This window comes from Nycticebus coucang, chromosome 1, assembly GCF_027406575.1.
Source record: "Nycticebus coucang isolate mNycCou1 chromosome 1, mNycCou1.pri, whole genome shotgun sequence".
Taxonomy (NCBI): Eukaryota; Metazoa; Chordata; class Mammalia; order Primates; family Lorisidae; genus Nycticebus; species Nycticebus coucang.
The window spans coordinates 44,964,040-44,987,268 of record NC_069780.1 but is presented as its reverse complement, the minus strand read 5'-3'; the positions used below and the strand labels follow the sequence as shown (position 1 = coordinate 44,987,268).

The following is a 23,229-nucleotide window of genomic DNA, read 5'->3' as shown; positions in this document are numbered from 1 at the left end:
CTTTGGGGTTTTGTTTTTTTTAATATTGGTGTAACTAAAATGGTCAAAATGCTTGATTTTAGAATTTTCTGGGTCATCTCGTTGCTGATGTTTACAGTGTGGCTCTAGTGGATTCATCCCTTTAAAATGATGATGGGCACATGTTGAGGGAAAGTAATTGAAAAGAAGAAGAGAAGCAATCTACTAGTCTTCATGATAGTCCCTTATGTAATTTCACAAAACTCATGTAGAACTAATCTGAAGGACAGGCTCAGACTTAGTTTTCTTCTTCTGGATATGATTAATGAGGCAATTATACTGTTAAAAAAAAAAATCACAGGGCAGTTCTTTGTGTCTCAATTTTTAAAAAATATGTTCCTGTGGAGACAAGATAATATTTTGCAGTTATATGAGATATTCTGATTAGATGCTTTTAAAAATGTTAGTTTAGATTTTAATTGAACCCTATGAATCCAGGCTACTCTTTTCCCAGCACTTGAAAATATCCAAATCCAGAGGAAAATAACAATCCAGAGTTCCTTCTCTAGTTTTGCTTTTGTGCCCTTTGCCTTAATTCGCTCCAGATCAACCTTGGAAAGGGGATTAAAGCCTTTCATGGTTTGCTGGACATTTTTCACCTTACGTCATGAAAGGTTTACTGGGAAAAAAGAATTAAACTAGTGGTGTGCTGGCAAACTGTTTCTCAAATAAATTACTTGTAGTGTCTGTTCATTCTATGGTGTGGATACTTGTAGATGATTTTTTTTTAAATGTAGAATATTTTATTTTCGTATGTGTCTAGAAAAGTGGTAACACAGTTATATTTAACTAAATAATATATCATCAAATTAGATAGCTTCTATAAACACCATTGTAAACTTGAAAGTTCTATATATGTGGTAAAATTTTAGTAGGTTTAAATAACTTCACCACATCCTAGGGGGATTAAGCTACATAGAGTATGTTAATATTTTACTTTAGGAAGAAAAATAGAAGATTCTTTCTGCTTATGACTTTGTTATATGACCAAATATGTAGTACTTATAGTGTACTGATGGTGTTGATCATACTTTTTCTTTTTTTTTTTTAACTTTAACAACAGTGCATTGCTTTGTTTATTCAAAAACCCTCTGGATCTGAGGACCACTTATGTAGGAGAAATTAAAAACTAAATGAAAATATGCATATCCTACATTCCATGCCTAGCAATTTAATTTTTAAACCTTTATAACCCTAAAAATGCTCAACTATTGTTTTATATTTTGGTTTTTTACAATGAGTTTTCTAAGAGAATTTCTTTTTTTTTTTTTAAGTCTTTTGTACATAGATCATAAATACATTTATGCCCATTTCAGTGTGTTGATTATTTGTACAGATTGGAGAGCATAAATCATACTAATCAGCATAGCTTTCATCTCATTTACCCATTTATAGCATTAGGACATTTGTGTTCTACACATGATAGAACCAACTTGTACTTGCAATGTGCTCCATAGGTGTGGTCCCCGTACTATCCCCTACTATCCCTCCCACTCCATCCCAATCTCTCCCTCTCCCCTTCCCTCCTTCATCATAACCTAAAGTTGTGTTTCATTTTTCATATGCAAGTATGAGTTATTATAAATTGGTTTCACAGTAGTGCTGAGTACATTGGATACTTTTTTTCCATTCCTGAGATACTTTGCTAAGAAGAATATTTTCCAGCTCCATCCATGTAAACATAAAGGAGGTAAAGTCACCACTTTTTTTACTGCTGCATAATATTCCATGGTGTACATATACCACAATTTATTAATCCATTCATGGGTTGATGGGCACTTGGGCTTCTTCCATGACTTGGCAATTATGAATTGAGCTGCAATGAACAATCTGGTGCAACTAACTATATTGCCAAATGATTTTTGGTCCTTTGGGTATACACCTAGTAGAGGAATTGCAGGATCAAATGGCAGGTCTACATTTAGATCCCTGAGTGTTCTCCAAACTTCCTTTCAGAAGGAACGTACTAGCTTGCATTCCCACCAGCAGTGTAGAAGTATTCCCTTTTCTCCACATCCACGCCAACATCTGTTGTTTTGGAATTTTGTTATGTGGGCTACTCTTACTGGAGTTAGATGGTATTTCAGAGTAGTTTTGGTTTGCATTTCTCTGATGATTAAAGATGATGAGTATTTTTTCATGTGTCTGTAGGCCATGCACCTGTTTTCTTCTGTTCATGTTCGTGTCTCTTGCCCACAATGAAATGGGATCACTTGTTTTTTGCTTAGTAATAAGTTTGAGTTCTCTGTGGATTCTGGTTATTAGACCTTTGTCAGTAGCATAACTTGCAAAAATCCTCTCCCATTCTGAGGGCTGTCTATTTGCTTTACTTAGTGTGTTCTTGGCAGTGCAGAAGCTTTTTAATTTAATCAGATTCCAGTAATGTATTTTTTTTTTTATTGTTGGGGATTCATTGAGGGTACAATAAGTCAGGTTACACTGATTGCAATTGTTAGGCAAAGTCCCTCTTGCAATCACGTCTTGCCCCCATAAAGTGTGACACACACCAAGGCCCCACCCTTCTCCCTCCATCCCTCTTTCTGCTTTTCCTCCCCCCTCCATAACCTTAATTGTATTTTTGATGTTGCTTCAATTGCCTGGGGCCAATTTCTCCCAGGTCAATTTTCTCAAGTGTTTCCCCTGTACTCTCTCTAAGAATATTTATAGTTTGATGTCTTAAGTTTAAGTCCTTTAACCAGTGAGAGTCAATTTTTGTTAGAGGAGAAAGGTGTGGGTCCAGTTTCAGTCTTCTACAAGTTGCCAGCCAATTCATCCAGCATCATTTATTGAATAGGGAATCTTTCTCCCAATTTATATTTTTAATAGGCTTATAGAAAATCAAATGACAATAAGTGTCTGGGTTCACCTCTTGGTCTTCAGTTCTGTTCTATACATCTACCTCTCTGTTTTTGTGCCAGTACCATGCTGTTTTGATCACTTTCAATTTATAATAAAGTCTGAAGTCTGGAAGCGTGATTCCTCCTGATTTGTTTTTATTTCTGAGTAATGTCTTGGCTATTCGAGGTTTTTTCTGTTTCCATATAAAATGAAGTACTATTTTTTCCAGGTCTTTAAAATATGAGAGGTGCTTTAATAGGGATCACATTAAATCTGTGAATTGCTTTAGAGGTAGTATAGACATTTTAACAATGTTGATTCTTCCCAGCCATGAGCATGGTATATTTTTCCATTTATTAACATCTTAAGCTATTTCTTTTCTCAGAGTTTCATAGTTCTCTTTATAGAGATCTTTCATGTCCTTAGTTAGATACATTCCCAGATATTTCATCTTCTTTGGCACTACTATAAAGGGAATAGAATCTTTGATTATTTTTTCCCCTTGACTATTGTTGGTGTATATAAAGGCTACAGATTTATGAGTGTTAATTTTGTATCCTGAGACGTTACTATATTCCTTGATTACTTCTAGGAGTTTTGTAGATTCCCTGGGGTTTTCCAGATATATAATCATATTGTCTGCAAAGAGTGACAATTTGATCTCTTATGGTCCTATTTGGATTCCTTTGATTGCCTTTTCTTGCCTGATTGCAGTGGCTAAGACTTCCATTACAATGTTAAAAAGCGGTGGAGACAGTGGGCATCCTTGCCTGGTTCCTGATCTGAGTGGAAATGTTTTCAATTTTACTCCATTCACTATGATATTGGCTGTGGGTTTGCTGTAGATGGCCTCTATCAGTTTAAGAAATGTTCCTTCAATACCTATTTTCTAAAGTGTTCTAATCAAGAAAGGATGCTGGATATTGTCAAAAGCTTTTTCTGCATCAATTGAGAGAATCATATGGTCTTTGTTTTTTAATTTGTTTATGTGTGATGTATTATATTTATGGATTTACGTATATTGAACCATCCTTGGGACCCTGGGATGAAACCCACCTGATCGTGGTGTATAATTTGTTTCATGTGTTGTTGGATTCTGTTTGCTAGGATCTTATTGAATATTTTTGCATCAATATTCATTAGAGATATTGGTCTATAATTTTCTTTTCTTGTTGGGTCTTTTCCTGGTTTGGGTATCAGGGTGATATTTGCTTCATAGAATGAGTTGGGAAGTATTCCTTCTTTTTCTATGTTTTGGAAAAGATTAAGTAATATAGGTACTAGTTCCTCTTTAAAGGTTTGGTGGAATTCTGATGTGAAGCCATCTGGTCCTGGGCTTTTCTTTTTGGGAAGATTTTTTATAGTTGATGCTATTTCAGAGCTTGTTCTAGGCTTGTTCAACATTTCCACTTCTTTCTGGCTGAGTCTGGGAGGGTGACATGTTTCCAAGTATTGATCTATTTCCTTCAGATTTTCATACTTCTGAGAGTAGAGTTTTATGTAGTATTCATTAAGGATTTGCTGAATTTCTGAGGAGTCCGTTGTTATTTGGCCTTTATCATTTCTGATTGATGAAATTAGGGATTTTACTCTTCTACTTCAGGTTAGGTTAGCTAACAGTTCATCTATTTTATTGACCTTTTCAAAAAACAAACTCTTTGAGTGGTTGATCTGTTGTATGATTCTTTTGTTTTCAATTTCATTAAGTTCTGCTCTAATTTTAGTTATTTCTTTTCTTCTGCTGGGTTTAGGGTTGGAAAGTTCTTCCTTGTCCAGTTGCTTGAGATGACCCATTAAGTTATTGACTTCCTTTCTTTCTGTTCTCTTGAGGAAGGCTTGCAATGCTATAAATTTTCCTCTTAGGACTGCCTTTGCTGTATCCCAGAGGTTCTGATAGTTTGTTTCTTCATTATTGTTTTGTTCCAAAAATTTGGCAATTTCCTTCTTAATCTCGTCTATGACCCAGCTTATCATTTAGCATGAAGTTATTTAGTTTCCATGTTTTTGTATGCGTGTGGAGATTCCTGTTGTTACTGAGTTCAACTTTTATTCTGTGGTGGTCCAAGAAAATACAAGGAATGATTTCTATTCTTTCAAATTTGCTGAGGTTAGACTTGTGACCTAATATGTGATCCATTTTGGAAGATGATCCATGGGCTGTTGATAAGAATGTGTATTTGGTTTTGTTAGGATGAAATGTTCTATAGATGTCTATTAGATGCAAATGTTGAATGGTTAAATTTAATTCTAAAATTTCTTTGCTTAGCTTCTTTTGTGAGGATCTATCCAACACTGCCAGAGGAATGTTAAAGTCTCCAACAATTATGGTGCTGGGGGAAATCAAATTGCTCATGTCAGTTAGAGTTTCTCTTATAAATTGAGGTGCATTCTGGTTGGGTGCATAGATGTTTATAATTGAAATCTCATTATGTTGAGTGTTGCCCTTAACAAATAAGAAGTGACCATCATTGTCTTTTCTTACTTTGATTGGTTTAAAGCCTATTGTATCTGCAAATAAAATTGCAACACCTGCTTTTTTCTGATTTCCATTTGCCTGAATTATAGATGACCATCCCTTCACCCTGAGTCTATATTTATCTTTTAAGGTAAGATGCGATTCTTGAATGCAACAGATGTCTGGCCTGAGTTTTTGTATCCAGTCAGCCACCCTGTGTCTCTTTAGAGGGCAATTTAATCCATTCACATTAATTGAGAATATTGATAGGCCTGGTGTAATTTTTGGTATTGAGTTTTTCAAAAGACCAGTGGACATTTTTAATCCTTTTGCCACTATGGAAGTTAGAATTTGATCAAAAGTTTCTGAGTGATTTTACTTTGTGGTGGAGGATTGTGTTGTTCATTATGGAGGATAGGTCTGAGAATTTCCTGAAGAGCTGTTTTAGTTATGGCAAATTTCTTCAAAATGTGACTGTCATTAAAGTATTTAATTTTGCCATCACAGATGAAACTCAGTTTAGCTGGATACAGGATCCTGGGTTGAAAGTTATTTTGTTTAATGAGATTAAAGGTCGATGACCACCCTCTTCTAGCTTGAAAGGTTTCAGTGGAGAGATCTGCACTCATTCTAATGCGCTTCCCTTTGTATGTAATGATTTTCTTACTTCTTACAGCTTTCAGAATTTTCTCCTTCATATTAACTTTAGCAAAATTAATTATAATATGTCTATGAGAATTTTTATTTGGGTTGAGTTGTGCTGGTGTTCTGAAACTGTCTGCTATCTGAATTTCCGAATCTCTGGGCATGTCTGGAAAATTCTCTTTAATTATTTCATGAAGCAAAGCATCTGTATTCTTTGCAGCAAGCTCATCACTTTCAGGTATTCCTATAAGGCAACTATTAGACCTCTTTGAATTATCCCAGAGATCTCTGAGAGAATGATCTGTTTTTGTTCTCCACTTTTTTTCCTCTTTGTTTAGGAGCGTTCAAAAGCTTTGTCTTCAATATCAGAGATTCTTTCTTCTGCCTGCTCCATTCTGTTACTGAGGGATTCTACTGTATTTTTTAGATCTTTGAGAGCTGCAAATTCTTGCTTTAATGTGTCAAAATCTTTGGTCATTTTGTCTTTAAATTCATTAAATTCTTCAGACATCTTTTGTATTTCTGCTTTAAATTCTAATTTCATCATTTCCTCCATTTTGTTGATCCTATTTGCTATCCAAATTCTGAACTCGATTTCTGTCATCTCAGGCATTTGTTTGGGAATAGAATCTTGTACTGTATCTACTTTATCATTTCTTGGGGAAGTTGATCTATTCTGATTGTTCATGTTGCCAGAGTTTTTCCTCTGATTCCGCCTCATAATTGTTTTTCACTGTTGGCTAGGTGATCTGGTAAGGTGAGATTGGATTGGGGTTTCCTGGGGTTGTGGTTAACCAGCCCTTTGTTAAGGATCTGAGACTGATGACTGCAGCTTTTTCCCCTTTAGCTTTGCAAAGGACCTGTACAGTATTACAGTGTAAGGCTGGGAAAACCTGCTTGGTGTGGTGGGGTTAGGTGGCTCAGTGTTGTATTCAACTGGTTCTTATCCTATCCTGGTGGATCAGTGACTCTGGAGAAGTTTTAGCTGTGAAGAAATACAAGCAATTAAGAAACCCCACCTCCCCAGACAACAACTGGAATGGGAAAAATCGACCCTTCCTGTTACTACACAACCAGGGTATCCCCCTAGAGGGTCCTTGGGTAATTGTCCCAAGTTAAGGGTTCCGAACCAATTGACTCTGTCTGTATGAACTCTCTGGTGGGAGAGTTTGAAAGGTCTCCAGCAGCTAGATAGCAGAGGTCCACTGGCTGCTCAGATTGTGCTCTCTCTGGTACTCTACGGAATCAGAAAGGCCTGCCCAGTAGCACAGTAGGACCAGAAGGCTGAGTCTCTTTCTTCACTTTGTTCCTTTTTCACGCCTAATCACTGGTGACCCTGCAGGGCTGCAGTCCTGTTTCCTCCAATAATGCAAAGTGCCAGGGCTTAGCACCTGTCAGAGTCAAAGGAAGGTCAGTGCCCCCAAGGCCCGGCCACTGCCCTCAGCTACCAGCCAGCTGTGAGAGCTGAGGCCTGCCTACCTCGGGTGTTCAATTTCTACTGGTGAGTGTTCCACTTGGTCTCAATCTAATCCTGGGGGTACCAGGCCTGCAAATGCTTATTCCCTCAGCCACTGCACCTTTGTCCCTGTCGCTCTGCAGCACCAGTATCCCTTTAGAGTGACTTCCAGTTTCCTCTCACAATGCATAGAGTTGGGGGGGTGTTTCTCTAAGATTGGACCCTGGCGTGATCACTCTATTGTTGCTGGATCTTTGTGGGAAGTGCTCCTGCACAGTTCCACTACTGCTGCAAAAGCCAGAGAATTCTGGCTATAGGAGCAGCCCTAGGAGCGTGCTGCACACGGATCTGGCAGCAGGGCAGGGTACATTGCATGGATTCTGGCAGTATCTAGCGCCCGTTGACTTCAGCAAGATCACTACTCCACTGGCAATTATGTTCAGGTGGAGGCCTGGCGTGAAGGCAGGGCAGGCTCAGCACATGGCTTCAGTGGTCTCCGGATGGGCGGGGCGCGGTGTGCAGCCTCAGTGGACTCCCGGTAGGCGGGGTGCTGCGTGTGGCCTCAGAGGTCCGGGCAGGTGGGACACGGAGCAGCGTCGGTGGTCTCTGTAGATGATTTTAAACTATGAAAATGACATCACTAAACTGGAGTTGGGATGAGATGTGTACTGTTGGCTTATCAACTTGGCTTGCAACTTGCCATCCCAAATCTGGTGTTTCATCATCATGATAGTTATCCTCAGTGAAACCTGTCATTCCTTACAGTGTGCTAGGCCTTGTGGGAAAGGAAATGTAAGCCTTGGACTCCGCCCTTTATCAGCTTATAGTTGAGGATCATGAAATGTTAAACAAAAGGCACCGTATGTTAAGAGCCCATTGAGAATGAGTTATAGGAATTTAGAAGAAGAAATTACCTCTAGTAGGTAGCATCAGGGGGAGGTTTCACAAAGGAGAATAAGTTTGCACTTAGTCTTGTAAGATTCTAATAACTGGGAAGAGGAAGGGGAAGTGTGGATGCAGTGTAGTGTAGTGGTTAGTTGCACAGAGTCGTACCCTTTAGAACAGTGGCTCACAACCTGTGGGTGGCTACCCATAGGAACTGTATTAAAGGGCCGTGGCATTAGGAAGGTTGACAACCACTGCTTTAGAATGTCAGGGTATATACCCTGTGTCTGTGTAGTGACAGAGGTTAAAGAGCCTCACCTCTGAAAGCTTTGCAAGTATTTTGCAAGTATATTCTAGATATAAACGTTTACTTAGTGCTTTCAGAAGGGATTATCAATCTCTGTTTAAACTACCTACTCTTTAATCAAGATCTCAATGAAGAACAAATACCTTTAGCAAAGGAAAGAGAAGAAATCAAACACCATTGGAAGGCAGTACTTTGTCAGCCTGAGACATCAAAGAAATTGGGAAGTCTGCAATGGAATCAGCAATCTAACTTGAGATACTTTCATCTGGATACTTCTATTTTCCTTTATTACTTGAGGCAACTTTTTATGCCATGTACAAAATTAAGAAACTGAGAAAACCGGGGTTGTTTCCTTTTCAAAAGAATTGTCCTTTAATCAAAATAAGTTTTACTGACATCTAAGAATCAAAGAAAATGGCATATATTTTTTGTGGCTTTTTTAACCATTTAATCATTGAGCTCTATGTAATATTCATCACTTAAAATTAGTAAGAGCGTCAGTGTTGTCTAAATGTTTTATTTTAGGAGAGAAAAATAAACAATACAGTGCACTCAATAAATGTGTAACTAAAGCCTAGACCACCCTAAGTTCTGGATATGCTTACTACAGGCTGGACTGAGACATCCAGGCTTTCATACTTTCAGGAAATAGACATGTTTTGGAATTTCTTTTAGAAAGTCTGCTTTTTAAGAGCTGGGTGAGGTGGCTCACAGCTGTAATCCTAGCACTTTGGGAGGCCAAGGCAGATAGATTGCCAGAGCTCACAGGTTCGAGACCAGCCTGAGCTAGAGCAAGACCTCGTCTCAAAACTAGCCGGCGCCTGTAGTCCCATCTACTCCGGAGGCTGAGTCAAGAGTATCTCTTGAGCCCAAGAACTTGAGGTTGTTAGTAACATGAATGTGCCTTTGTCTCTCTTGCCTCAGATACTCCATTTGTTCTTCTGACCTTACGGTGACTTTTGAGAGAGCTTTGTTTATAAAGAATGTAATAAGCCCAGCTTATTCATGAAAAACAACCTTATAATTTTCTATGGATTGAAAATAGATAAAGAAATATGAGTACATGTTTTCACAATGTCCATTTGGTTTTTTTATGTAGAATTTTGAGAAGTCTATCAACTTGTTTATTTTTGTAATAACCCCTATTCCCTACTGCTGTGACTCAATGTTATTTATATCTGGTAATAGAAATTAAGGCCAAAAGTTTAAATATGTCTTCCATATATTTTGTAAGAGATACATCCTTATTGAATTTCAGATGGAAACCTCCTTTGCATTCTAAGTTAACAAGAGGACTTCAGCACTTTTTTTTTCTCATAGGGAAGAACAAGAAGAGACGTCTGCAATTCGAGTTGGTTTTATCACATACAACAAAGTTCTCCATTTCTTTAATGTAAAGAGTAATTTGGCCCAGCCTCAGATGATGGTGGTGACTGATGTTGGAGAAGTCTTTGTTCCTTTATTGGATGGTTTCCTTGTCAACTATCAAGAATCCCAATCTGTGATTCACAAGTAAATATCAAGTGTTTTATGATCTAAATACCAATCAGGTGTCTTTTTAATTGTATCATGTTTTTATTCAATCACATGCTGTTTTGTCATTAGCAAGGGGGTGTTAAGAACATGGATTATGAAACTCCACCATCCCTTTTGTTCTGTCCCTTTTTAATGTAGACCAATATTTAAAAGGAGTAATTTTTTTATACTCACACTACACCATGCTGACCCTTAAAGGTAATGTAAGAGAGAGATTTCTTACCTGCGGATGAGTATATTTAATCATGATATAATTAAAGATACGGCCACTGTTCTAAGAATTTATAGTCTAAGAGATCAGTAATGTGGTGAATAGAAAAATATTGACGAAAAATGTAGTTTTGTAAATGCTCCATTCATATTATAGATTTTGGTGCCACCCAGGTTAGGAGATCATTACATGAGGAATGGCCTGTGAAATTCACCCATAGGTGTTGGGTGTCAAATACTTTATGTGTTTAGGCTTGAAATGTCAGTGATTTATTTCTTGAGGTTTGTTGAAAATATGCTAAACAGCTTATTCATCTGTTACAGTTTGCTGGACCAGATTCCAGAGATGTTTGCAGACTCTAATGAAAATGAGACTGTCTTTGCGCCTGTCATACAGGCTGGCATGGAAGCACTAAAGGTGAGAGGAAGCTGCTTTTAATTGTTAAAAAGTTTTTAAAAGAGAGACAAAAAAAAAAAAAAAGAAAGAAAGAAAAGAAAAAAGTTTCATTGTATGCAAGAAAATACAGTCTTCATTAAAACATGTGGGTCACTAGAGGCTATTCCAAACTTCCATGCAAATCTCAAGAGGAAATGGCCCAAACCAAGAATTGTTCACAGCGTTTACATTCCATCACTATTAGCATCTGAGCAACTGATTCTACCATGATTTCCAGTTTAGCTCCTCCTTTTGGCTTTTCTATGAACTTTATATGGTCTATTTTAAAAACAGTCCAGCTATATCTGAGCTACCAGATTCCCACATCACTCTCTTCCTTGAGGTTTTCAAACATGCAGTGGCAAGGCCTGTGACTGTCCATGACAGTGAATGCTGCTCAGGGCCTCCCTGGAGAGGTTGGCCATGTCTTTCGTTGGGAAGCTGAGCCCAAGTGACTCTGGTCGTATTCATCATAATAAAGACAGTAAACTGAAGAATGCTGTATGGCTTAAAAAGAAAGTGCACTTACTCTTTTTTTTCCTTCCTTATTTTTTATTTTTACTTCTTTGTTTTTGTTGTTGTTGAGACAGAGTCTTACCCTATGCCCTGAGCAGAGTGAAATGGCGTCATAGCTCACTGCAACCACTTACTCTAAATCATTATTACCTTAGCATGAGAGTCAGACCACTTTGGCCCTGACAGCTAGTTCCTAACATTTTTTAATTTTACTGTTAAAGTTAAATTTAAATCAGACTTTAAAAAGTAAAATGTAATAATAAGAACAACCACAGAAATAACAAATAGCAACAACAACAGGACAAGAACTGAGTCTTGACGTACTTCCCACATGAAGTTTGTGTCTGATTTTTTTAGCTTGCCTCTAGTATAGCGATTCTTGCCTAGGCTTTTTGCTCTGCAAGGTATTCACTTACAGGATCAAAGACTGTTCTGGGCGTCCCTCATAAGTCTCAGAATACATGTTAATTTAACATAAAATTAATTTTACACCATAAAGTGACTTGGAGATATTAGGGCTCACCCAGCAGAAACTAGCAAGTGATAATTGGGCTCCAGAGAGGTTTGTGAATTCCTGTTTTATTTCATATTACTACAAACAAATATCTTCTATTTCAATTTGAAAGGGTTTTTTTTTTTTTTTTTTTTTTTTGGGTGGTGGTTCTGTCTTCCAATAAGGTATCTAGAAATCCATATGTAAATTCCTATATACAATAAGTCATCTATGACCTTACGAGTTTTTCTGCTGTAAGAAGTTAGGACTGGAAGTATTGTGTTCTTGGGCTCACATGTGAAAGGAAGGATGAATGGATATTCATAAGCTAACACTTTGTCTGTTAAGAGAGCACAGCAAAGTGAAAAGAAGCATTCAGCTGTGGCTGCCAGTGTGCCCACATGCAGAATCCCAGTCACCCCCTTGTTTCTTTTCTGGAAGGGAGTAATGCTGTCTTGTGACAGTGGTTTCCACACTGGAAGTCCACAAGACAGCTAGAGGCTGCTAGGCAGCATCGGAAGAAAAAGTAATATGAAGCAAATTTGTGTATGTATACTCCGTGTATCTGAAATTTGATATTATATTACTGGAAAAAACAGTGTTCTTAATAGCCATGCATTCTCTGAGGCTGAATATGTACCATAATGACCCTGCATCAGTATATGTGGCTATCAGTCAGTCTTCCAGAGTTCTGGTTCATTTTGGCTAATATATCTTCCTATCTTTTGCAGGGTATTTTTTTTTTTGTTCATTATATTTGTTATTTTGAAATTTTATTGTTATAGTAATCTATATTTTTACCTCAACGTTTAAAAATTAGAAAAAACTAATAGCTTCGTAAAACAAAGTTAGTGAGTAGTATCATCCTTACAAAGTAGAATGGACTATTTTTATAAAAAGAACTATCTTTATAAAAAAGATAAGAAACTGTCTCCATAAATGATGCTGTTGGGCTTAATGTCACAGCAGTGAGCATAAGGTCCTTCCCCATCCCATCCCTATTCATGCAGAGGCAGGAAAAGGCTCCACTGCTTCGGTAAGACGCTCCTGGAGCGTCTCTACAGAGCAGCAGGTGATAAAGAGTGGGCGATGCTCCACTCCCAGAGATTCTGATCATTAGGGCTCTGATTTATTCTGAGGATTATCCATATTTAGGAACTACCAGCACAAGGAATTGTTCATTGTTCTGCCATCTCTGAGAACATCCTCACATTACGTTAACTCACCAGAAACTTGCATTCCTGACCCGTACTACTTCATGTGTTCCTTTTGCTCTAGGAATGCTTCTACTTACCTGTGATTTAACTTCGTGCCCTCAGCTGTTAATTAATGGTTACAAAAAGAAGTAATTTGATGAAAAAGTCTATAGTACAGAATATTCAGTGGAGGCATTCTGTGTTATTCAGTTTCTTATATAAAGACTTGCTGGTTGATTTTATAGTCAGTTATTGTAAGCGTTCTAGCCTATAATGTTTTGTTTAGACTTATATACTAAAAAGAAAGTACTAATAATTCTTAGGGTAGATCTTCTAATAGAATTATTTCCTTTCCCTAATCTTCTTACTGATTGCTAGGGTTTTTGGTTTTACTTTTGCTTTAGTGATTCTATGTATATATGCCTTTATTCATATGTTTTCTGAAAACCTTTTTGTAAGTAGATTTTTAATATGAACAGTAAATTAATGAAAAATTTCTCTTGCGCCTGTCAGGAAAATTCTGGGTGATTATAATTAAGAAGAATAACCACTTTGTATGTAATTATTTAAGAGTAAGAACTGATGCAGTCTCATTGCAGCCTGTCTATAGTTTATGCTTTTCACCTTGTAGCAACTTTGCCAGCTTTGGGTAAAGGAAAAAAGAATCCAGAGTGTTGTGTTGCTCTGACAGGCTAGAGTAGAAATTCAACATGGCTTCCAAATGTTTTGAAATGTGTAGAGATTGCAAAAGAATCTCTCATGGTTTTAAAAATCTCCTCATTCAGAGTACTTGAGACTGGAGGGTATGGCATCTGCAGGTTCGAGGTTTGCGTTTGTAGCTCCAGCCAGGATGATCAAGGTTGTTTGCAACGACCATCTGGGGAAGAAGTTCGGCATTAAATGTAATGCCGATGACACCATTGGGGACCTTAACTAGCTGATTGCAGCCCTAACTGGTACCCTTTGGAATAAGATTGTCCTTAAGAAGTGGTACACGATTTTTAAGGACCATGTGTCTCTAGGGGAATATGAAATCCGTGATGGGATGAACCTGGATCTTTATTACCAATAGAGCAGAAGTCCTTGCCCTGCCCTTCCTCCTTTCTTCTCACAGTACCCACACTGGTATGGATGCTTATTTTTAAAAACTCAGATTAATGTGTCACACTGAAGTGAGGCTGCAGAAGTAGTGAAACCTGCTGGGAGGGAGCCTGCTGGGCACTGTAGGTCGGCTGGCTGGTGGGATGGCAGATGAGGAGGAAGACCCTGCTTCTGAGGAAGAACGTGAAGAAATTAGAGGAGGTGAAGAAGGTAGAGAGGGTAAAAGAAAGAAAGGTTTTTTTCTAAAGAATTGAGATATATGATGTATGGCTTTGGAGATGACCAGAATCTTTATGCTGAGTCAGGAGATGTTCTTGAAGACCTTGTCATAGAGTTCATTACTGAAATGGCTCACAAGGCCGTGTCTATTGGAAGACAAGGTTGAGGACAAGTTGAAGATATCGTCTTCTTGATTCAAAAGGACTGCAGGAAATTTGCTGGGGTTAAAGACTTGCTTATGGTGAATGAAGAATTGAAATGGGCTAGAAAAGCATTTGATGAAGGAAATTATGGGTCTTGACATCTTTTGTAGTTTCTGAAACTCCATTATGTTCTAGGGAAACCATATGTAATAATTATTATGTTTTCTACAGTAAGGTCCTGGTATCTCCCTATGCAAATGAAAGAGCCTTTATAAATAAAATCTCTCAGGATCACAAACCCTGAAGATGAATCCTTTAACTAAGGTGAAGCTGACCAGTGAGCTGAATGAGCGAGGGGTCCTGGCCCTCTGAGTACAAGGGCAGCACCTGGATCTTCTTGGGAGGGCTTCCTTATGAACTGACTAAAGGGGACAGCATCTGTGTGTTCTCACTGTATGGGGAGATTGTTAACATTAATCTTGTATGGGACAAGAAGACCAGCAAATCTGAAGGATTCTGTTTCCTCTGCTGTGAAGACCAGAGGAACGCAATTCTGGCCATTGACAATTTCAGTAGAATCAAGATAAAAGGGCGAGCTGTCCTTGTGGATCACATGTCCAACTGTCGGGCTCCTAAGGACTCAGAGGGTATGGTGAGGTGACCAGAGAGCTCGAGGAGAAGGGTTGTGGGGCTCACACCCCCTCTCTGAGTTCTTCTGAGGACTCCAAAGATGACAAATTCACTGACAAGCACAGAAAAGAAAAAAGGAAAGAGGAGAAAGAAAAGGAGCACAGAGTGGGGAGTGCAGGCACAGCAGTTGTCCTCTTCAGGGCCCAGACGCAAGGCAGTAAGGGAAAAGGATGTCTCCGGCCCTGAGGAGCACAGCAGCAGGAGCTCCCAGGGAGTTCAGCGGCCAGAGTCTGGGAGTCAGGTTTGCAGTGTAGTTTGGGCCAGGCATTTCTGAAAGGCTTGTTGCCCAGAGTCCACATTCCTCAGAGCCCTCAAGGCTAGTAATAGCCTGGTGGTCTACATGGGATGGTCTGGCACCTGACAGGCTTAAGGCTGGAATTCTGAGTGTCCTGTTGAGCAGAGTCCAGGATCCTGCGCCCCTTTCAGGTGCCACAAACGGCCTGGCTGTTCACTGGTGGCTGAGAACAGAACGGCTGGGAGCCAAAGGTGGCCATCCCCTGAGTCCTGCCCAGGCGTGGGTAGAAGTCACTGAAGCGAATGGGGCACGTTTACCCCCAGTTTGTAAAGTCTGTCTTGTAATCTTATATGGGTGCCTGCATGCCTTCCTGTGTTCTCTACCTCTGGCTGAAAATGATTACTTGGGGCGCCTTGCTTTGAGTAACTCAAATTAAGTTTATGTATTACGTTGCCAACATTGTTATGATTTTTGATGGAATAAAGAGACCTATGGGAGAGTGGACTGGTGCTGCACTTGATAGCTGTACTTGAGATGCTGCTGGCCATAGTGTAAGCCTCTCACAGGGTCCCATTGGTCATTTCACCTGGAAAAAAAAAATGCAAATGGGATAAAGAGTGTGCGTGATTAACTGCCTATGGCAGCCATATTATCTCAGTATCTTTTCAGGTCCTGTGTGGCTGAAAGTCAGACCAATACTTGTACAAGTTATACAAGTTATACATGAGGGGACTTGCCTGAAGTCATTATTAGGCTAAGAACTAACAGTTTTCAAAATTTGCAAGGTAGTGTCAAAATATTGAAGAGCCTACATCATTCTTTCACTCATTCTTTCAATCAGCAAAGATACATGAGGTGCCACTGTTTATAAGGCAGTGTAAAGTCTGCTGTCCCTGCTCCTCAGTTGCTTACAGAGTGGTAGAAGAGAGGTAACTCAGTAATACAAACTTAAGTTCATTGTTTATAATTTTTTTTTTTTTTTTTTTGTAGAGACAGAGTCTCACTGTACCGCCCTCGGTAGAGTGCCATGGCGTCACACGGCTCACAGCAACCTCTAACTCTTGGGCTTATGCGATTCTCTTGTCTCAGCCTCCCGAGCAGCTGGGATTACAGGCGCCCGCCACAACGCCCGGCTATTTTTTTGTTGCAATTTGGCCGGGGCTGGGCCTGAACCCGCCACCCTCGGCAGGGCAAGGGAAGGGCAAAGTGTAACTTTGGAAAGCCCAGGACTGTGGCTCAGAATATTCTGCACAGAGGAGGGCAGAGCTGAGGGCATCCCCTGTGAACAGGGAGTAGAAACTGAAGGAACATCAAAGCGAAACCTCTGTTATAAAGTGTCCAAGAGAAGACTTTTCAGAACTGGACTCCCCTAGTGGATAAGCTTTACTTTCTGTCGGATAGATGCCAAGTAAAATCTCTATATAATTTGTAGTCATAAACTTCTTGAAGGAAACACAGTAGACAAAACACATATGCTAATTTGTCCCAAAGATAAACAGGGAATGTTTGGAAAGTTCTTACATATATTTTACAAAAGTCCCAGAAATATCCAGCGAAAGGCTTCGCTGTACTGCTTTCTGTCACAAACGCTTCCGCTTCCATGGCTATAGCGTCTTAGACTCTTAGCACTTTTTTTGTTCCCCACAGTCTTTCAAAATCTACATTTATTTTAGAATCTGACCCTCATAACTTAAATGTATATGAATTTCTGGCATTGTCTTTTGACGTGTCCAAAGAACAGTTTTCTGAGTTAGCTGTTACTTCTGCCATAAAACCAGATAAATAAAACTTGGGGGTAAGATCTGGCAAAATTGGGAGGGAAATGGCCTTTTGTGGGTATGTTTAAAATATATCACTATTGGGGGAAATTATCTTTAAATTTTAACACATACCAGGTTTAATTTCAGGGTGGTGCATCACAGACAACCCTCTTTACACAACCTTTATGGAGCATATACAGAGTCAAAGGCAGTCAACCTGATGGGGGTGGGAGAAACACTAAATCAAAGTCTGTCTTTTTTCGGGGAGCCCTGGATCTGCTGAAGACAGTGGAATATTTAAAGTTGTGACACAATGTATTAATTCTAGAATGAGCTTTTCTACAGGGAATAATGGGGACACAGAGGTAGAGACAGCTGGTTCTGCTGAGGGTGTTAGCAATAGATCCCTCAGAGCGAGTGTCGGCTGAATTTAGAACTGTGATCTCTCTAGGCCAGCCTTTCTCAACCTGTTTCTACCATAATAAGAATGATATACGTCATTGATGGATTCTGTATGACTCGCTCCTGTGTTCAAGGCCAGATTTGGGTTAAAACATAAATTTTGTAGAGAAATGACACCTTTAATAGATAGGAACTTTGTCTTTGATTCATTTGCTACTTATAAAATACAGAGTATAAGTATGTGATTAATGAAATTATGAATCTAAATTTAGTAAGTATTTTATAAGGAAACATAAATACAGCTATTTTATTTTTTTTCAATATTGGACTTTATGTTTTTTAATGAAGCCTAGTTTTTTTTTTTTTTTTTTACCTCAAGAGTTTTATCATAGGTAACATTAAGAAGGCAATCAAGGGCGGCGCCTGTGGCTCAGTGAGTAGGGCGCCGGCCCCATATGCCGAGGGTGGCGGGTTCAAACCCAGCCCCGGCCGAACTGCAACAGAAAAATAGCCGGGTGCTGTGGCGGGCACCTGTAGTCCCAGCTACTCGGGAGGCTGAGGCAAGAGAATCGCTTAAGCCCAGGAGCTGGAGGTTGCTGTGAGCTGTGTGAGGCCATGGCACTCTACCAAGGGCCATAAAGTGAGACTCTGTCTCTACAAAAAAAAAAAAAAAAAAGAAGGCAATCAAGCATGTTGAATTATGATCAACATTCTTTTTTGGATCATTGAATTCTCCCAACAATATTTGATATAGTTCATGTATCAGGTGTGACTAATAATAAGAGGAGTTAAGTAATTTTCCCAATGTCATTCAGATAATAAAATGGCTATGATTCTAACAGGGCCCTTATTTTTAATTGCTGCAGTATAAAATTACAATGCTTCTGTGAGTAGAGAATATCTCTGTGGATAGAAGAATTTTTGACAATGAAATCCTTAGGAGAGTTGAGTGGGTCAGGCAAGAAAAGTTCAGGGAAGGTAGACTTTCTTTTTTTTTCACTTTTGTACTGCCATTTGAAATATTTAAAAAGTACTTTTCTAAAAAGTACTATATAGAACTGAAAACATACAGTCATAGAATTCCAAAATTTGTAACATTCTTGACATGTTATAATCAATATTATCGTCAATTTGACACTGAATTTGGTCATTGGAGCTAATTACATCCTGAGTGGCCAAAATGTTGATCATCTTTTCCTCTGTGCAGTGTACATCTGCTGGACATCTGCGCCTACATTTCTTCATCCTTCCTTCATTCTTGCTAATGCTGTATCTGTCAGTAATTTTCAGAGAAGACACGTACAACAATAAGCTCAGCCCACAAATTCTCTCTCCTGGTCACAGCAGAAATGAGATAGGTTGTGGGTTACCCCCTTCCTCATGTGTCACCTGTGTCTTCCCCTCTCTGACCCACTCCACAGAGCACCTCAGAATGCCACTGGTTCAGAGAGACATTAGGACAGGGCTGATTGTGCATTCTCTTAGTCTCTTTTAAACGGAGCTACTGAAAGACCTAAGCACCTTGCTATTAGTAGCACTCACAGCACATCCTTACAGCTGACCAGGAGCACCTGTGTATTTGCCAAGACCAGCTGCTGGGAGTGAGCTGGAGAATTGGATTCTAGGCCAAAAGAACAGAATGTGCAAAGATGTGGAGATGTGTAAAGCACGTGGTGTGTTCCAGGAAGGCAAGAACTTGTGGGGCTAAAACTTCCAGTGCAAGGGATGGCAGGGGTGAGGAAATGTTGGACAGTAGTCTGGAAAGATAGCTTCAGACTCAGCTCCACCAAAAGGTCTTGAAGCTGGTTGTGTGACCTGGAAGCAAATTGGATGAGCCTCACTGTTTCCTGTTCTTAAAATGTAGACAGAAGCACCTATTGCGCAATGTTGTGAATGTTGAATGAGAAACTGTGACAGGCCTGGTGTGGAGCTGCACGCAGCAAATGTTGCTAGCGTCTCCTCTTACTGTTTCCTACCCTTCCTACTCCCACTTAGATGAAGGACTGTGGACTTTCTCCTGTACTAGGAAGCCTTCAGGATTCTGGAGGAGAAAAGCCACAGACCTGATCAGAGCTGTTGCCTTCATTTCAGGGGCAGCTCTCTGGAGCAACGTACAGTGGGGTTTGGAGAGGGGCAGGAGTCACATGGAATCATATTTCAGGACCCTTTTCTCAGTAGGTTACTTCTTAGTTCCTTTAAATCTTTAAATCTTAATACTTAGGGCTGAATTGACTTTCATGGGGCCTGAATCTTCTTTTTGTTGCTTTCCAGAGAGTGCAGGTACACAGTCTTGATCACATACTTTTCCTTCTGTCGTGTGAGCGTTGGTTCCTGGAGTCTCCTATTACCGCAGCACCACTATGGTCTTGTGCGTTGTTTGCCAGAATACCACTGTGGTTTTAATCCTTGTTTACTAAAGATTTGGAGTAAGAATTTTGGTTGTGTTATAATCCTGGAAATTCTGTCTACCTGATCCTCAAAGACTGTACTGTAGCCCAACTAAGAAAGTATTTTCAGTGTAACACATTTTTTTAATAGTTTTAATTTATTTTCTGTTTACCCTAAAATAAAACCTTTCTACCCAAGCGTGTTATGTGATTTCTTTTTTCTTTTTTTCCTTTTGTAGGCAGCAGACTGTCCTGGGAAGCTGTTCATCTTCCATTCTTCCTTGCCGACTGCTGAAGCACCAGGCAAGCTCAAAAACAGAGATGACAAAAAACTGGTCAATACAGACAAAGAGAAGGTACTTTGTGAATAGTTAATCTTTCCAGTGTCCATCTCTCAGTTGAGGGGGGTAAAGGAAGAGGCAGTGTATCCTATGGAAGAAAAAGGGGGATAAGCTACATCTAATGTGTAAGACCAGGACATTGTACACGATAGAAATATTTTGAATTGCAAGCAATTTAAGAAAGTTTATAGTCCTAGAAAAATTGATGTCTGAAGTCTCAAAATAAGGGCCTAACCTTGCTCATGAGTAATCTTTTTAAGAGAGTGAATGAAAAGACTATTAAAGAAATGGCAGAAGGAGGGGAAAATTACAAAAAGAATATAAAGGATGGAGGGAGAAAGCAGAGGTGCCATATGACCAGAGCCCACTGAGGCAGAGGCCTGAGTCGTGACGCAGAGGGGCTGGGTGCCCAAACATGCCTTCGTCTAACACGTCTGACAGCATAACAGTGGGGCGGGGGAGGGACATGGGAAGGAAAAGACCACGGTGTAGGCATCCAGCTGCTGGCCACAACGCACAGTGGCCTCCTCTAGATCTGTGAAATAAGGACAGCAACATCAGCTTCATTCAGATTATTGGAGGACCAATAAAACTGAATACCACATGAGCCCAGCACAGACCTGGTGCTCAACAAGTGATTATGATTTATTTCATAATCCCAGTTCACTTAACTGGAGAATATATATATATTTTACATTTAAAAAATTCAGAGTTCAATAGAAACTGTGGTTAGGGCACTGGCCACATGCACGGGGCTGGTGGGTTCCAACCCGGCCAGGCCAGCTAAACAACAATTACAACTACAACAAAAAAATAGCCAGGCATTGTGGTGGGCACTTATAGTCTGAAACTTGGGAGGCCGAGGCAAGAGATTCGCTTAAGCCCAGGAGTTTGAGGTTGCTGTGAGCCGTGACACCTCGGCACTCTACTGAGGGCAATATAATGAGACTCTGTCTCAAAAAAAAAAAAAAAAAATTTTTTTTTTAAACCAAAAACATATCTTAATTTGTCTTTTTTCCTTTTTTGTATCTCTTTTTTTTCCAGATACTTTTCCAGCCCCAAACTAATGTCTATGACTCACTGGCCAAGGACTGTGTGGCTCATGGCTGCTCCGTGACGCTCTTCCTCTTTCCCAGTCAGTATGTGGATGTGGCCTCTCTGGGACTTGTTCCACAGCTCACTGGAGGAACCCTTTACAAATACAACAATTTCCAGGTGAATGCAAGCTCCTTTTTCACTGCAGTTTTCTACTCCCATTTCTGTTTTAGTGCTTTGCTCATAGGTTAAAAAGCTGTGTAATCTTGTGGGCAGCTTATAAATTTAAATTCAAGAGCAGATAGAAAAGAATGTATACAGTTGGCCCTCTGTATCTGAGGGTTCTGCATCTGTGAATTCAGCCAACATCAAATGTCAAACATATTCAGAAAAAAAAAATTGCGTTCTGTGTTGAACATATGAAGACTTTTTCTTCTTGTCATTACATATTACAAGTAGTCTGGAGTGGATTTAATGTTTACGGAGGGTGTGGGTAGATTTTATGCAAATAAGCCATTTTGTACTGGAGCTTGAACATCTGGTAGATTTTAGTATTTGTGGAAGGTCCTGGAACAAATCTTTCATGGATACCCAAGAGATGACTGTATATATGGTTAAGCAATTTATACTTCCTAAGTGTTTGGCATAGAATGAGCTCCTTCATGCTCAGAGTTAAATGTCAGTGTGAGCCTTTATAGTAGGGAAACATATATTTTATGCAAAATATGCTTAATGTTTTAAAAATGACTACATATTTGGTTTAAATTGTGGGGATTTAGGGAGTCAATTCGCTACACTTCTTTCTTCTAAGCCTTGATTGAGAGACAGTGAAGAGATAATCAAAATGTCAACAGAATATTATGTAAGGCAGGTTGGCTTGCTAATGCCTCAACCCGGAACTTGACAAACTTGTACACGTAGGCATAGGAGGGCAGTTATAGGCAGTCCTCAGATTGTGAATGAGATAGGTTCTGTCGGTTTGTTCTTAAGTTGAATTTGCATGTAAGTTGGAATAGATATATTTACCTATAAATGTGATAAAGATAATAGCCTCCACTTCTAAGTGCAATTTCAACTTCAGTCAGATGTTTGTAATTCAGAGACTTACTGTAATAGCCCCCATTTTTAAGTGTGAATGAGTTGCCTGTAAGTTGGATGTTTGTAACTCCAGGACTGCCTGTGCAAGCTTCTCCCATGGACACCTGTCCCTTGAAAACTTCATTCAGGGGCAGAAAATGTGTGCCTCTTGCAGGAAGGCTGCCTCCCACAAAGGAGGACTCGTAGACAGTGCTGAACTGCACCGACCCAGTTCCTAGTCACTCCTCTCACCTGAGGAGTCACGACTGTGTGTAGAGTGGCTCCCAACATAAATGACACATCTTAATCATCTATTTTTATTTATCACCAGTAAAGTTATTATTAATTGAGCCTGCGTATATGTTTATATTAATAAACTAGTCAAGGGTCTTGATAAGACCAAACATGACAAATGAAATAAAACTTAAGAGCTTTTTCCAAGACTTCTGGATAAAAGTACGTCTTTTTATGCACACTCCTAAAAATAAGCTCTTAGTGATCATACAGAATTCTAACCCTTTCTCAGTCTGCCCAGACTGTAGGTATTGAGGCACAGTGAAGCCTATTGTGTCAACCAATTACAGTTCCTTCTCCAGTTAAGAAGATAAGTTTCATTAGAAACTTTATTTTTCACTTTCCTAAAAAAAGACTTTATCATCTTTCATTCCATTCCATTCCATAAGGTCTTGGCACAGTTAAATTGTACTTGCATCCTTGCTGGGGTCCTTAGCTCTTTACTAGTGTGGTCGTCCACACTGGAGTGACTTAGCTTCAAAGAGCAGGCTACCCAGTGATGTGCAGACAGGGGGTGTACCACAACGTGACCATCTAGGTTTATTCCTTTTTTC

At 39.4% G+C, this 23,229-nt stretch overlaps 1 protein-coding gene and 3 pseudogenes across 2 annotated transcripts in view; all 4 read left to right on the top strand.

Annotated features, from left to right (window-relative positions):
* SEC24D (SEC24 homolog D, COPII coat complex component) overlaps window positions 1–23,229 on the top strand; it is a 129,292-nt gene that overhangs the window by 84,057 nt on the left and 22,006 nt on the right. For both annotated transcript variants that reach the window (XM_053572074.1, XM_053572053.1), the window contains exons 12-15: window positions 9,925–10,116; window positions 10,675–10,768; window positions 20,168–20,284; window positions 21,314–21,484. In XM_053572074.1, the coding sequence (XP_053428049.1) occupies window positions 9,925–10,116; window positions 10,675–10,768; window positions 20,168–20,284; window positions 21,314–21,484 (574 nt within the window). The remainder of the gene's footprint in view (window positions 1–9,924; window positions 10,117–10,674; window positions 10,769–20,167; window positions 20,285–21,313; window positions 21,485–23,229) is intronic.
* On the top strand, window positions 13,835–14,185 carry LOC128572403 (ubiquitin-like protein 5; annotated as a pseudogene).
* LOC128572351 (transcription initiation factor TFIID subunit 13-like) lies at window positions 14,236–14,612 on the top strand (annotated as a pseudogene).
* On the top strand, window positions 14,761–15,418 carry LOC128587716 (RNA-binding motif protein, X-linked 2-like; annotated as a pseudogene).